The sequence below is a fragment of the Tympanuchus pallidicinctus genome, unplaced genomic scaffold, assembly GCF_026119805.1.
Source record: "Tympanuchus pallidicinctus isolate F22 unplaced genomic scaffold, pur_lepc_1.0 scaffold5, whole genome shotgun sequence".
NCBI lineage: Eukaryota > Metazoa > Chordata > Aves > Galliformes > Phasianidae > Tympanuchus > Tympanuchus pallidicinctus.
The window spans coordinates 18,434,870-18,449,296 of record NW_026294769.1 but is presented as its reverse complement, the minus strand read 5'-3'; the positions used below and the strand labels follow the sequence as shown (position 1 = coordinate 18,449,296).

The 14,427-nt window shown below is 42.6% G+C and overlaps 2 protein-coding genes across 4 annotated transcripts in view; both read left to right on the top strand.

The window, feature by feature from the left end:
- Positions 1-278: 278 nt before the first annotated feature.
- Positions 279-5,273, top strand: BLOC1S4 (biogenesis of lysosomal organelles complex 1 subunit 4). The gene is made up of 5 exons (XM_052704158.1): positions 279-527; positions 632-703; positions 909-1,010; positions 1,875-2,009; positions 4,327-5,273. Exons 1-5 carry the CDS (start codon positions 288-290, stop codon positions 4,420-4,422), a joined length of 645 nt encoding a protein of 214 aa, XP_052560118.1. The 5' UTR covers positions 279-287; the 3' UTR covers positions 4,423-5,273.
- The window catches only part of GLIPR2 (GLI pathogenesis related 2), a 33,124-nt gene continuing 23,762 nt past the window's right edge, over positions 5,066-14,427 (top strand). Inside the window, exon 1 of one of the 3 annotated variants that reach the window (XM_052704161.1) lies at positions 5,066-5,237. In XM_052704161.1, coding sequence (XP_052560121.1) covers positions 5,066-5,237 — 172 coding nt within the window. Of the gene's footprint in view, positions 5,238-12,687; positions 13,060-14,427 lie in introns of those variants that run through there. The other 2 variants (XM_052704160.1, XM_052704159.1) reach the window with 2 other exon arrangements.

Sequence of the window (14,427 nt, the reverse complement as noted above, 5' to 3'; positions counted from 1 at the left end):
GTGACAGAATTGCAAACATTGTCTTCATTTGCATCAACTAGAAAAAAGAAAACAACCAAACAGCCTCAAACCCCCTGCTTCTGTTTTTGCATGCACCATCCTACAAACGCAAGTCCCGTGTGTGGATATCGATGATCTCCGTGCAGGTAGCTCTCGCTAGCAGAAGCCTCCTGAGGCAGCGGGGCCGTAAAGTCCCGGGGAGCCGTAAGCAGCGGGGCCACCCCCCGCGGCCACGGGGCGGGGCGCGAGGCGGCGACACCGCGCATGCGCCGGCGGCCGCTCACGTGATGGAGGCGTCGCCTGACGGGCGGCCGGGCGGCGGTATGGCGGCTGCGGGGACAGGGGCCGAGGCGGCGGGGTTCTGCTCCGGCGGGGACAGCGGGAACGTCTCACAGAGCCACAGCAACGCCTCCGGGCTGGGCGGGCAGGAGGACGAGGAGGGGGACGCGCTGGACGCGTCGCTCAGCGCAACCGCCGCCGCCTATAGCGCGTACCTGCTGGTCGAGCGTAGCGCCTTCAGCGAGCAGGTGGGCGGGCGGGGTGCCCCTGCTTTGTGCTCGGCGCGCTGCCGTTCGCTTGGTGTCTGCGCTTGAGGCTGTGCACCCCGAAAGCATTTAAATGCGTTTTGCAGGTGGAAAGCTTAGAGAAGAGCCTGGAAGAGCTGCTGACGAGAGTAGACGAGTTTGTGGGGATGCTGGACATGGTACGTGGGAGGCGCCGATCTCTTGTCCAACTTGCTGCTTTTAATCTTGGCGTTGGTTTGGTTTTTTTTCGCCTAGTATTTTTAATCCATTTGTTTTAATCCGCTCAGTGGGAGCACAGTTGTAGTTTTATAAATGAAATCTAGTATTTAATGCTTTGCTCTATTCATCGATTTATGTATAATCCTATCAACTCACCCTCTATAGATTCGAAGTGATTCATCCCAAGTTGTCAATGAGAGCATACCTGAAATTTACACCAAAGCTACCGAGATGAGGCAGATATACAGGAGGATTGACAAGCTGGAGGTACGTGTTTGGCAGCCTCTGGCTGTGTTCCCAGACTCAGGAGGTCCCCCTCTGTGTCAGTCATTGATATGCATAAATGTGCAGTGGGTTCACTTCTTCATTTGCTCCAGATTCACTGCTTGGGGATAATGAAAAGAATGCAATTGCTGAACAGTTTCCTACATTCTAGAACAAAACGTCTTTTGGTTTTCAAATGGGCTGCTTGAAGCAAGGCAGCTATCCTTCTATTTTCAGAAAGCCAATAGTATTGCTTTTTCTTCTTTTTTTTTTTTTGTAGCATCTTTCAAAGTCACTGTGAAAACTATCCTGAGACTAATGAAATGAGAGAACTGTCAATTTCTGGTAAAGCTTCAACGCTCCAAGTGATTCACCTTCTTGATCCCACTTTCTATAGAAAAACATATAGGTATCTAAATTCTAAGAAATTGCCCAAGGAGGTTGTGGATGCCCCATCCCTGGAGGCATTCAAGGCCAGGCTGGATGTGGCTCTGGGCAGCCTGGTCTGGTGGTTGGTGACCCTGCACATAGCAGGGGGCTTAAACCTGGGTGATCATTGTGGTCCTTTTCAAGCCAGGTCATTCTATAATTCTATGAAATCTAAATTAATTTCTTGAAAAGTAGATAGGAAGGGTCAGACTAATTGTTTCATTAGATGTGACCTGTTTTTGCAGTCTTGAGTATCTCATGAGTGATTTGTGGCAATAAATTGGACTTGCAGATGAAAGGGGAATAGAGTATAAGTGGTTTTCTGCTTTTTCATTAGCAATACTTTCTTTCACTGCTTTTTTGTAATACAAATCCTGTTTTAACGTGAATTAGTGAAAATGTTGTGCTGCTTTGTTCTTCTTTCTTCTCCTCGTGTAGGCTTTTGTGAAGATGATTGCAAACCTCGTGGCTGGAATGGAAGAACGGGTTGTAAAGGCAGAAACAGACCTTGGAGCTTTTCCAAGCACATTCAAGAAAATCTTGCACACGATCAGCATGCCGTCCTTCCGTAATGTAAGTAAGCTTTAGTTCTCTCTGCTTACCAGTAGACACTGGTACAAACTAGAACAATAAATGGTAGTTTGTTACACATATAAATGAATTTCAACATCAAACTCGTGTACTTTATTAATACATTTGCAAAGTTCTCAGGTTTATCTGAAACAACATCAACAAAAAAAAAAACCCTCACAAGTTCTGACAAGTGAACTGACAAATTTTGAGTTATGCTTCAAAGTAAGTTTGAATATATGAAGAACGGGAACCTGAAGGGCCCAATAGGAACATGTAATGAGTAAGCCCATATTGAAGCATCCCTGATCTCTGACAGTATGCAAAGCAGGTAGGAAGAGCCTACACGGATAACACTGCTGAAGCAATATGATGCATTAATGCAGTTACTGCCAAAAGTTAGCAGAATAGGAAGTAAAAACTGTGCTACACAATATACTTACTATAAAGGTTGAATTTATCCACAGTCCACACAGTTTGGTAATGGTGTTAGCATCTTGTCAAACTGTCTGAAAGGGATGTGTGTTTTTTTCTACCTTCCCTCATGACTACATGCAGTCTGTTTTTCTGCAGAAGACATGAAGTACCCTCTGTAGAATGTTTCAAGGTGATGCCATACCAAGCCTTAAACAACTGACACTGTGCACTACTTTTTAAAATAACCTTTGAATTTAAAAAAAAAACAAAACACCAAAAACTTCCGGCCTCACATCTCGTACTTCTTGTCATCATCTGCTATAATGGACCATATACCACATTCTAGCGTGTCTCTCTGCATCTTGTCAGCACCCAGTCTTTCCTTTATCCTTTCCTATGTGCATCCCATTCTAGCTCAGGTATCCATCTCGTATTAGTGAGAATGCTGAAATAAAGTCAGTTTGTGGAGTGGGAGAGGAAGATGTGTTTGCTGAAGTATTATTTATTATTTGCTACATATTGTAACTTTGTGTGGCAGCAAAAAAACAAAAAAATCTGAAAAGAATATTGTCTTGGTAAGACTTGGTTCAGGAGCACTATTTGCTGCTAGTCATTAACTTCCAGGTCCCTCATTTTCTTCGGTGATTAAATTCAGTGGTGCCCCTTCTTTCTAAAATAAATAAGAAAATAAATGAACAACATGCAAAGCAAACAGCATCACAACTGCTATGTGTGGGCTAATTAAAAAAGCAAACAACTCTGGCAGCTGTGGATAGGAGCATCATAGCTTTAACTTCACCCTTGAAAAATATTCAACAGGATTTTCTGTAAAGTTTTCAATTTAGAAGTTTGATAGTTCTAATAAAATGCTTTTTCGTGTTGCATGGGAACATTTTGCCAGCAGTTTTTCAGCAATAAAGAGGGTGGAAAGTCATTCATCTGTTTTGTGGGTGTACTCTTAAGCTTCAAGTATGCTACTGTTAACTCTATCACTGATGAAGACTCTCCATCTCTTTGCTCCAGACAGGCAAAAAAGCTGAAAAACTTCACATGCAAACTGACTGAGAGCTCTGCAAAACTGTTTATCAGATTTTTCATGGGAAGTTTCATAAAAGTTTTTTCTTTTTTTATTTCATAAAAGTTTTTAATTAATCAAAACACAATTTTAAGCCTTTTCTTTAAGGCCATATGTTGAAAATATACCCTGACTCTGTGTTGCCATGCAGCGTTATTTACATACAAGAAGGCTGACAGAACAGTCAGTAGTGGTCCTTGCTGTTGTCTACTTGAGCAGTTTTAGTAAACAACGCATAGTTATAATAATTATGTGATACATAGAGAGTATTGAAGATGAATGTGTACACTTTTCCTGAAAAGCAGCACAACAACTCTTCCCCAGTTCACTACTGTATTATTTTAACCATAGGTCATAGTATGTGTAGTGTAATATATGCTTGATGCAGAAGCTCAGCAGGAGCAGCAAACCTGAAAGAAACATCTGCTAGGTTTGATTTCAAAAGAGGACTGTTTTAAGCAAATAAGTGATAATACAGGCTAAGGCTAATTTGAAGGAAGCAGCTGAGAAGATCTCAGAAGGCTGGAGCAGGAAAGGTAAAAGTTTGTGGAGCAAAAAAATTTTACTATGACTTGACTGTTTCCCATTTGGCTCCTGCAAAGGCTGGCATGTTTTGCACTTTTCAAGACTGAGTTTATTTAGGTGATGAAAGGGCAAAAGTCAAAGTAACACGAAGAATAAGTGAGATCCATCTGAGCTGCAATGTGAAGTTCACCTGAGTGAGGGAATATGGCTTTAAAACTCCTTTTGTTTTCCACTTCAGTTCTGTAGGTTCTCTGAAACTTGATTTTTTACAAAAGCAAAAAATGAACTTTATCTGATTTGCAGAAATCGTCTTCCTCACGACAGCAGACTGCCTATGAGCCTCCTGTCCTCTTCAAGACTGAAGATTATTTTCCGTGCCCTAATGAAGCACCTTATTGACCGTTTTGGTTTTGGAGTTGGTATGAATCAGCCAGAATAGAACAAGCCAAGTGAACAAAAGAAATGACAGCCTCAAAATAGCTGCATTTCTGAGTATTATTAGTGGCACATTGCCATTCTGATTCTCATTGTCTTCCTACAGGCAGCATTTTCAGGTAATCTCTTTTTGGGTATATTATTTGAAAAGTCTTCCAAAAACAGTGTACATTTTCAGTTTATAATGAGGAAGGAGCTTTAAAATACTTCTGTGTTAGAGTTTGGGGCTTTTTTTTTGTCCTTTTTTAAAAAAAAAAAACACAAATAATAGGAAACATACTTTTATACTACATCTCTTTTAACAAATCAGGGCTGCTGCAAATGTAAATAACTACCACAAAGCAGTTATTTTTGGTTTTTTTTTTTTTTTTTATTTAAACATACTGGGGTGAAAGTGCTTGGTCCCTGCAGTCGGTGTGGAGAATTGCACCACCTCAGGATGTGCAGGGGTGGCAAGAGGAGGACTGGGAAGATTGGTGAGGAGTCAAGGACGTGACTTGGCTTGGGCAGTGTAGTCCAAGTTCATGATGTGAACATCCTGTGCCTACTGATGGTCATCAGGTCACTGTGACCACAGTTTCTGATTATTGCAACATGTTATCATGGGATGTGTAACCAAGTGGGCATGATATACATAATTTACCATCAGAAAGAAAAGGAATGTAAGTTGAGGCAGGGCCATCTTTGGACTGAGCCTGTATTGGACGCCTCACCTGACCTGATGCTATTCCCTTTCACACCTCTGTGCAGTGACTGGGGCTGTCTGTGCTGCCTGGAATGTGAGAGAATTGTCAATAAACGAGTGGCTTATGTAACACCTGATGTATTGCGTTTCACCTAACCAATTTTACTACTGTTTTATTGCTGTAAGAACTCACTGCAAATATACAAAATTCAGAGGAATAAGACATACATCAGGGAAACAACATCATGCTTGTTGGTTTTACGTTGCAAGCAAAGAAAAAGGTAAGTAGTTGTGCAGTGAGGGTTATGTGTTAATAGATACAGCTTTCAAAAATATATGGTCTCATCTCCCAGCAGCAGCAGAGACCAGATTCTTTGTGAGTATCTGAGGTGATGTTTCCTAAAAGTTTTTAAGATTGTGAGGTCAAAATCATTAGGCTCCAAAAGTAGTTTTAATACAAAATTATTACCTGAAATTAAACAGAGTGAGTCTAAAACATATAATTCTGTATCACAGGAATTTAACTATTTGAAGAAGAGCCCACCCCTTCTATTCCCACACCCTCCTTACTTTTGTCAGTGTCTAAGCATTAAACTGTTCAGATGTTCCCCTGTAGCAACAGTTGCATTTCCAAGAAGTTCTGTATGCTTGAGCTCACGCCTAAATAATGAAGCCTAATCAGTTCTTCTGTGTGCAATCTAATGAAAAGATATGCCCATGTATGTTCTGTAATGATGTAAGGCTACAGCCAGATATATGAATGTTCTTATAACAAGTTGATCTTGATCATAGTTCAGAAAGTTTATAAAGTTAAGGAGTTCTCATAATACTAACTAGAACCACATGCTGGCTCTGCCCGAGTGGGCTGATAAGTGCTACCATGGCTGTCGTCTTGTTCCCACTGAGTCTCACCAAGTGGGAATAGCAAAAGAAAAACAAAAAAAACACAGGATTATATTTGCATAATGCAAGATACATGTTTATATATAATAAAAGCTGTATTTACATGATAGGAAGGGTGGACTCAATCTTAGATCTTCTTATTTTTCCAAGCTCTTGGAGAAAAGCACGAACTGTCTTAGCTAAATATGTACTTAACTGATAAGCATATGATAAGCTATGTCTGAAACAGGCACATGGGCTGATATTTGTAATTTGTTACCTTTGGACCCACAATGTTTTCCAAATGCTAGTATACTACAGGTGCCATAAAAACTAGGGAAATTATGGAAGGATATGCCTAACTGACGTGAAAAGAGACAGGTTTGATTTATCCAGCCAACTGATAAAGTGCATTTTAAGATTTGAAGATTTGTTAGATTGCACTGATGTTACCTGAGCTGACAGCAGTTCATTACTTCTGCTGACAAGAACCTTCAGTCTTAAGTAGTTTAAGTGCTAAGAAGTAAGCAGCAAACTTAATTTGGATTCTGTCACTTACAGGAACTGTTCCCAAAGACTTTGATTCTTGAGATTTAGAGTGATCATATGTGAAAATGCTTTCCAGAGTTAGAAGGATAATCCAGATAAGTTCATCTGTGAAGAAAACTTTACACCTGAAAATAGAATGTCTGTAGGCTAACTTTCAAGGAAAAAAAAAAATTGACTCTTATAAATTTTCATATTTTTTTTGTGGTGGAAAAAAATGCATTCTTGAGCCAGCTACCAAGGACTTCTCTTCCTCCTGGAAAACAAAAATTCCTGCTGGGTTTGGCTGCGGTTGAATATAATGCTTCCATAACTGGTGATCCGTTTAGCCGGCAGCTGAACATGAGGCAGGAGAAGCCTCCAGCTGCTGGCATCCACAGGCTGATAGAAATACAGAGAGGAATGGGAAGTTGGGTGAAAGGAGGCTGTGCTGCAGCAGCGGAGCGCAGGCGATGTCAGTGCTGCTGCTGATTCAGCCTGAAGCCGGTGGGTGGTAGCACAGCCTAGGGGTGGTGGCACAGCCTCCAGCCACAGCCCAGCTCGAAAGTTTGGGGCGTTTTCTTCTTGCTTGAGGATATCTACTCACAAACTTACTGCTAGTAATTGTTACGATTTTGCAATAAAAAACTGTAAGTACTATTCAAATGAAGTATTATTATCAATATGTTAAAATGAGTAAATAACAAGCATAGTAGAAGAACAGGAAGGAGGGTACTGTTATGGGGCAGTGTTCTCTCTCATTTCACAAAAGAGAAGGAAAGAAAGAAGTTTCCACTGATTTTTTATTTGCTCTTCAGGAGGTTTCTTGGGAATAGCTGGATGCCTACCGTATTTAAAAATAAATTTATTGCCATCTGTTTCTTAGAGGTGAAACTCTCAGGGTTTTCTTTGCAAGCAAGAGGTCTGGAAAGCAAACTTTTCAAAGAAAAGCAGAAGCAGGAATCCCTGCAACACTACAACCATAAAACAGCTTGCAGTAGCAGTAATGGGCACCTGAAATTCTTTGAATGCGTGTCAGCATGGAAGAGAGAGATGGAGGGAGAGTACAGCTTGTGTTGGGTTTCTCTTCTGGAGTTCTTAGCTTGGCTTTTCCTGGTCTTAGTTGTGTCCCCATAATCAAGGGAAGGAGAGCACAGGAATGCCTTGGGAAAATGGGGCTGTGGAGTGATGCCATGTAATGAGGGAGCAGTGCAGCTGCAAACTCATTAGAGCTCTGCTGAATGAATGGGGCGACATTAGGAGAAAGAGACAGAGTTGGCAGCAGATGGAGGCTGGGGGAGGTAGGACTAGATGGTGGTCCAGTCTGGCAGTCATTGCTTTCCAGTATGGAACCTTTGCTGGGCACTAAATGGATTGGGTTTGGATCAAATTTAGCCAGGAAGCCACTCCAGAGCTTTATCCAGCCTGCAACAACTGCTGTTGGGTGTTTCTTCTGTGTACCGGCCTCAAGCCAGGCTTAGTTCAAGGTGAAACTCACTGAAGCATGTAGCATGAGCATCAGGTTTCTCACTGCAAATCTGGCTCTGCGGTGCTTAACCACTTGCTGGTGCAGCTCTAGCCCCACGTGGGTGATGGGCATCTATATGGAGAAGGACTGAACCGTAGCTGCATGGTCAGTGAAGATTTGGTAGTGCTGGAACTTACATTTGAGGAACTTATATTTAAGGAACTGAATGGATCATTAATAAGGAAATGAAATTCCTGCAGGGAAACTGAAGAGCCTGATGTAAAGGAAAGCAGCTGGGGAGGAGGAGGTGGAGGAGTGACAGGAAGGAACAGATGCAAGACCTTCAGTGTGAGCTCAGACGTCAATGTATGGTGGAAGTAGGGGCAGCTGACATGGGAGGTATATAGGATGCTGCTTGATCTTGCAGGGATAGGCTGATAAGGGACTGGAGCATTTCAGGAGGAGAAGGTGAGGCAGCTGGAGCTGTTCAGATGGGAGAACAGAAGAATCAGAGGGATCTTACTGTGTATAAATACCTGAAAAGAAGGGAGTGAAGGAGAGGGAACGAAACACTTTTCAGCAATGTTTGCTGGTAGGACAAGAAGAGTGGGCACAAAAAAGTATATACTGAACATCAGAAAACGCTTTTTTTTCATTGAGAATGATCAAACACTGACAAAGAGATTGTGGAGTCTCCTGTCCATGGAGACAACAGAATCACAGCTTGTCTGAAGCTGGCAAATCCATCAGGTCTCAGCCCTGCTCCAGGAGGGTCAGCCAGAGCAGGGTGCCCAGGCCCATGGCCAGGCAGCATCTGAAGGTCTCCAAGGAGACTCCACAGACTCTGAGCAGCCTGTGCCAATGCTTGCTCACCCTCACAGGGAAAATGTGCTTCCTGCCATGGTCCTGAGCAATCTGCTCCAGCTCCCCCTGCTTGAAGGTGATAACTTCTGGTAATAGTACTAGTTTTCAACTACTTTCAGCTCAGGGATTTCCTAAACCAAATGTGATTTCTGTGTATTCAGTAATTCTCAGTGACTTTCTTATCCATGTTTGTTTCCATTCTGTGAGACCTTTGTAGGCTTTTGGTGTCTGTGGTTGAACTCCTGGCCAAAGCACCTTCTATGTTGCATCCCATATACGTCTGTATTTACTTAATACTCCTTTCAATATCCTCCTACCTTGTAGTGGAGGACACAGTCAGTACCCATCTACATTCTTGATCTCATAGATGTCTGTAACTTCTCTTTTCATTATCTCTTCCCTTAGCTGAAGAAATCTAATTTGGTGGCATTGTGTATGGAGCTGTCATGCCCTTTGTTGCCCTTCTCTGATCTTTTTTTCACTTCTGCTCTATCCTTTTAGAGATGAGGAAATATTGTATGTGCTTTCTCATCTGCTTCTGAGCATTTAAACTGAGATTTTCAGGACCCATCATAACTGTGTGATCTCATTCGCAAGTGACTGGCTATATTTGTTATGGGAGGCCAGCAGCTGGTCTAACCATCTGATTCCAACGTGTATTTGAGCTCACCTGGGATGTCAGTGGACTTTCCTCATCACAGGCACAGAGCAACTATCCTAAAAATGTGTTCAGTTTAATTCAGCTCAAAGCACAAAAGTGATGAAGCAAAAAGCCCATAAAGCATCCTTTGGGCGCTGACCTCAAGCTTGGAGTTACAACACTTTGTAGCACTGACAAGATACCCTCTTCCTTCCGAATGTCCTTAGAACTTTTTTGTGCCAAATGCTCTTAGAGTACCATCTCCATCCCCCTCTTCACTTTGACCCCTCTGTATCTCCCTTCCCAAGGATGAGCTCCGATGGCTCTACATCTTCCTGCATGGTAGTTTGCAGTGAAGGACCCTCAGCATCCCCTGAAGTAGGAAGTGACAGTTCTTACAGAGGTTGTGCCATGTCATTCTTTTTTTTCTTCTTGGAGCTAGTTGAAAACAACTATGGGTGAGTGTTCTCAGATTGAAGTGGTGGTGGTGGTTTTTATTTCCTGAAGTTAGAGCAATTTGTAATTCTTTAATTCTCTGAGGCTGCAGTGGGCATTTCACTGCCTTGATCTGATGGGATTTGTACTTGTGCTGAGGAGGGTGCCAGGCCTCTAAAGAACACAGTGCCTGTGCTACACTCCCTTATGCACTACAGTATTTCCACATTTTGTCTCCAAGTTTCCCTAGCAGTAGCTTTTATTTAATCATTGTTTTTATTTCCAAATGCTTGATTGTATTCTTAGTTACAGACTTCCTCCAAATTGCCATCTGATAAAGTCAGCAATACTTTTTAGTCTGGAAAAAAATTTCACCAGTTCACATTAAAATGCTAAAAAAGTTCTGCTCCTCACTCCCTTTTCTTTCTTGGTTTTTTTTTTTCCTCTTGTATGTGAAGTTACTCTGCTTTCTAGTCTCTAATGAGTCATTGCTCTTAATCTGTACTGATCATTTTCACATTTCACCTCCAAGCTGTGATTTTGATTTCTGTGTTTTGTGATCAGAAAAAGCATCAGTTTTTCCTCTAGGTAATCCTGGATTGTTCCAGATTGGAGACACCCTCTTTTCCAAGATATGAAAATCTGAAAGAGTGGATACCAGGAAAGGGTTCTTCGCCAACAGCTTGGCTGGGCCCCATAACAAGCTCCACGAGGAAGTGGTTATGGCATCAGTCCTGCTGGAATTCACAGAGTGTGTGGATAACGCTCTCACATGTAAGTCTGCTTCTTGGATAGTGCCATATGGAGCCAGAAGTTGGACATGATGGTCCTTATGGGTATGATGGTCCTCAGGATATTCTGTGATTCTATGAGAATCACACGCAGGCATCTATGCCAACTTTTGAAGATCTTTATGCAGCTGTGTTAGCAGCAGTCAAGGTCATAAGGGGGTATTGCTTCTACTAGCTGAATATTATGAAGATCTAAAACATGAATGAAATATAACAGTCAACTATGAGGAAATGAAGACTTTAAATACCAGCAACGCCCAGCTGTGCAAAATTGAATTCTGTTCTACTGTTTGTCAACGCTGTGGAGTGGTACAGGATATTAGTGAGTGTTGATGTAAATCCTAGAGATAGAACTACCCAGCATTTCAGATGTTGGAGAGCTTTTTTAGAAGCTACAGTTCATGTGGGCCCACAGTTTGCTAAGTCCTACAAATGAAACAGCTGCTATCACCTCATTACGAACAACGCTGCTAGAACCTCATCCAGCTCTCCACCCCGTGCAGCCAGTGACTGCCAGCTCTCATGGCAGAGGAAGTGAACGAGTTTCTTATCTTCACCTTCTCTGACCTCTTCATCCTGCCCAGGCTTGCTACCAGCTATGGGAAGTGTCATGCAGTTGTGAGGCTGTCTGATCTCACACCCTGTGGTTTCCTCTCCACCTGGTGATCACTTACCCAGCTCTTCTTAGCCATCCGATCAGCTATCAGATAACGATACGAACTCAGCATGTGTTGCACCGTTGCCAGTGAAGCAATCTCAAGAGTAGTATGTTGTGAAGGAATATTGTCCTCCTTATCTACTCCTGCTATTTGTACTTTTTTAGAAGCAAATCAGTTTTATTCCTTTTCTTTTTTTCTTCTCATGGAACTCAGCCTCCAGAGGTTGGCTGTGGAGAGTTAAAACTTGCCCTTCTCATCCCCTGTCCGCTGCTTTGGTACACAGCCTGGAAGAGCACAAGATGCCTGGATTCCTATAATAGGAGTCTTGTTCCTTTTAAGATGAGAGGCAATGGCCTCAAGTTGTGCCAGAGGAGATTCAAGTTGGATATTAGGAAAACTTTCTTCTCAGTGAGGCAGAGACACAGGCTGCCCAGGAAGGTGGTAGGGTCACCATCCCTGGAGGTGTTTGGGAGCCGTGTGGATGTGGCACTGAGAGATGTGGTCAGTGGGCATGGGGGGGTGGGGTAATGGTTGAACCAGATGGTCTTAGTGGCCTTTTCCAACCTGAATTATTCTGTTCTACAATTCTAATGCCTCCTGGCATGTTAGTAGATGAGGGAGCTTCAGTGGTTGCTGCATATGCAGCTCATCCCATGGGGAGAGCTGTATGCGTGCCAAGGGAGAGGCTGAGCCAGCAGACTTGGCATAAAACCATGTACAACCTTTGGTCCTTGAAGAGTATTGTAAAAAAGAATGGGAATTATTAAGCCCAGATGATTTTTTGTGATGAAGAAAAGAAGGAAGTAGGAGGTAACTGAGTAATGTGGAGATCTCTGTATTATTTGAAGAGGTGCAACACTTTTGAAGTTAAAAACTTCAAATTGTCATGTCCATGCCTAGCAGCTGAAGTACCAGTTAATTTTTGTCATGTTAGTGTGGGATATTTGGGTATGACATGAAGGCAACCTAATCAGCCTTCACAGACTGAAGTAAGGTACACGCACACAAAACTCTTTTCACAGGAATAAACCATCAGCACAGATCCTGTTTAACTTGAAGAATCCTATGCTGCATGTTACTAATACCTTCTGCAGGTCATTTTAACTATGGAGAAAGTCCCTTTTGCACTTGTGAAATGCAGTTCAAGTATCTTATCACTTGTCTGTTTTAACTGTGCATACAGCAATTCAGTAAAACTTTAACACGTACATAGCTGTAGGAATTAACCCCCTGGGTTATCCCTGCTGTGGCAGCATAGCTATTTGGCAGCACAATTTTTTTCACAGCATACTCTTATCAGGAAATAGTTGCAATTACGGAACTAAATCGGTATGTAAAAACACGCGGCGGTTTTGAGCTGCTTGGTTACTGTGGAGGCTGCATGGCTGCTGACCCTAAACAGAATCTTTTTAAGCAAAAAAGCAGTGCCCCTATTCCTTATAAGGCATGGGCAGGCTTCCCTGAGCACTGAGAAAGGGGCGGTAACGGGTTATTTCAGCGGAGTTTCTCCAGCAGCAGTCGCGGCAGAGTGAAGAAGTTGCATTGAAATTACAAAGCCCTTCGCCTGAGCTGAGGAATTCAGGCAAGAGAGCGGGAATCAGGTGAAACTGAAAAAAAAAAATAATATCACGACGTGATCATGGGAAAATCAGGTGAGCAAAATGCGTTCATGCAGTTGGCTGTATATCCTTGCAATGGCACCACTCGGTTTTGTGCTCCAAAGCCTCAGTGGCTTTGCTGTGAGCAGGCTGCTTTCATTTGCGCATGTTGCTGGCTGGGAGGAGCATTCTCTCTGACACAGTGAAAATTAGTCTGTTTGATTTAAAAAGCCAGAAAAAAAAAACAAAACAAAACCCTCTTCCTCCCCCCCCCCCCAGACCTGGTCAGTGTAGAGGTAGTTGTATTTTCCTGTATGGTTTTCATTTTGTAGCTGGTAACAGATGTGTTCTGCTGCATGAAGGAGTTTTATGGCATTCAGAGAAAGGATCGTTTTAAATCTAGTAGCTTTAAAGTTACACTGTGTATAACTGACTGGCAAAGCTTCTTTACATTGCAAATCATCAACAAACTGCTTGGAGAGGGAAGATTTTTTATTGCCCTAGCTTTTAGAAGGAGTTAGATTCAAAATCTGGTTGCAGTTACAATTTAACCAAGTGCTGTCTGACTGAGCTCATAAGTTTTTCCCCAGCTGTGCAGATTTTTGTCAAGCCTCTTGTTCCTGCCTGCTGCGGGCTGCTTTGTTGGGCTCTGTTCATTGCCTGTGTGCTCGGGTTTGATGTTCTGAGTAGAAGAAAACCCCACTGAAGCTGCCTGGAAGTTGGAGACTTTAAAAGGAGAGATTGCCATGGGATCAGTCCATCTTTGACCCACTAGTGTCACAAGGAAGGTTCCTGCAGACAGATATGTGCCTAGAGTCTGAAAATCCCCGCTCCTCTTTTGAAACTGCAATGAAACCAAATAGCTTGTTCTTGTGGTTGGGATGTTATTTCTGTAACTAATCAGGGCTTGGTAGCATATTATCTGTCCATCCTATCCATCCATACCACACATAGGATGTGCTCAGTGCAATCTGGTCCTTTGTTCACTTAAAAACATGAAGAAACTCAATGCTAACACTTGAATGAGCCTCAGCATACAAGTGTGCTTCTTTTCTTTTCTTTTTTCTTTTTTTTTTTATTTAAAGATCATCGTCCCGGTTGAGGTCTGAGGATCTGAGCCCTCTGAGAATGTGGTTAAGGGCTTGCTCTGACTCCATGGTATGTGGCAGCAGGCCGATACCCAGCCCAGGCTTAGCACCACCTAGCTGCCAGTGCATGGGCTTGGCCCATTTCCTGGAAGCTGTGTGCTTTCAAATAGGTTAGGATTTAGTAAGTGATCTTACAACCACTTAAATAACTGTAATCGCTAGGAAGTAGCCAGTTCAGCAGTTCCTTGCTAGCAGCATAAAAAGTATGAGTGCTAGATGAGCCTTGCATCTGTATGTTGCGTTGGCACAGTTAACTGGGCAAAAGCAGCAGAGG

Coding starts and splice junctions, on each gene's coding strand:
- BLOC1S4 (XM_052704158.1), top strand. CDS start 288: ATGGAGGCGTCGCCTGACGGGCGGCCGGGCGGCGGTATGGCGGCTGCG. Junction 704..908: donor TTGTGGGGATGCTGGACATG/GTACGTGGGAGG, acceptor CACCCTCTATAG/ATTCGAAGTGATTCATCCCA. Junction 2,010..4,326: donor GCATGCCGTCCTTCCGTAAT/GTAAGTAAGCTT, acceptor TCTGATTTGCAG/AAATCGTCTTCCTCACGACA.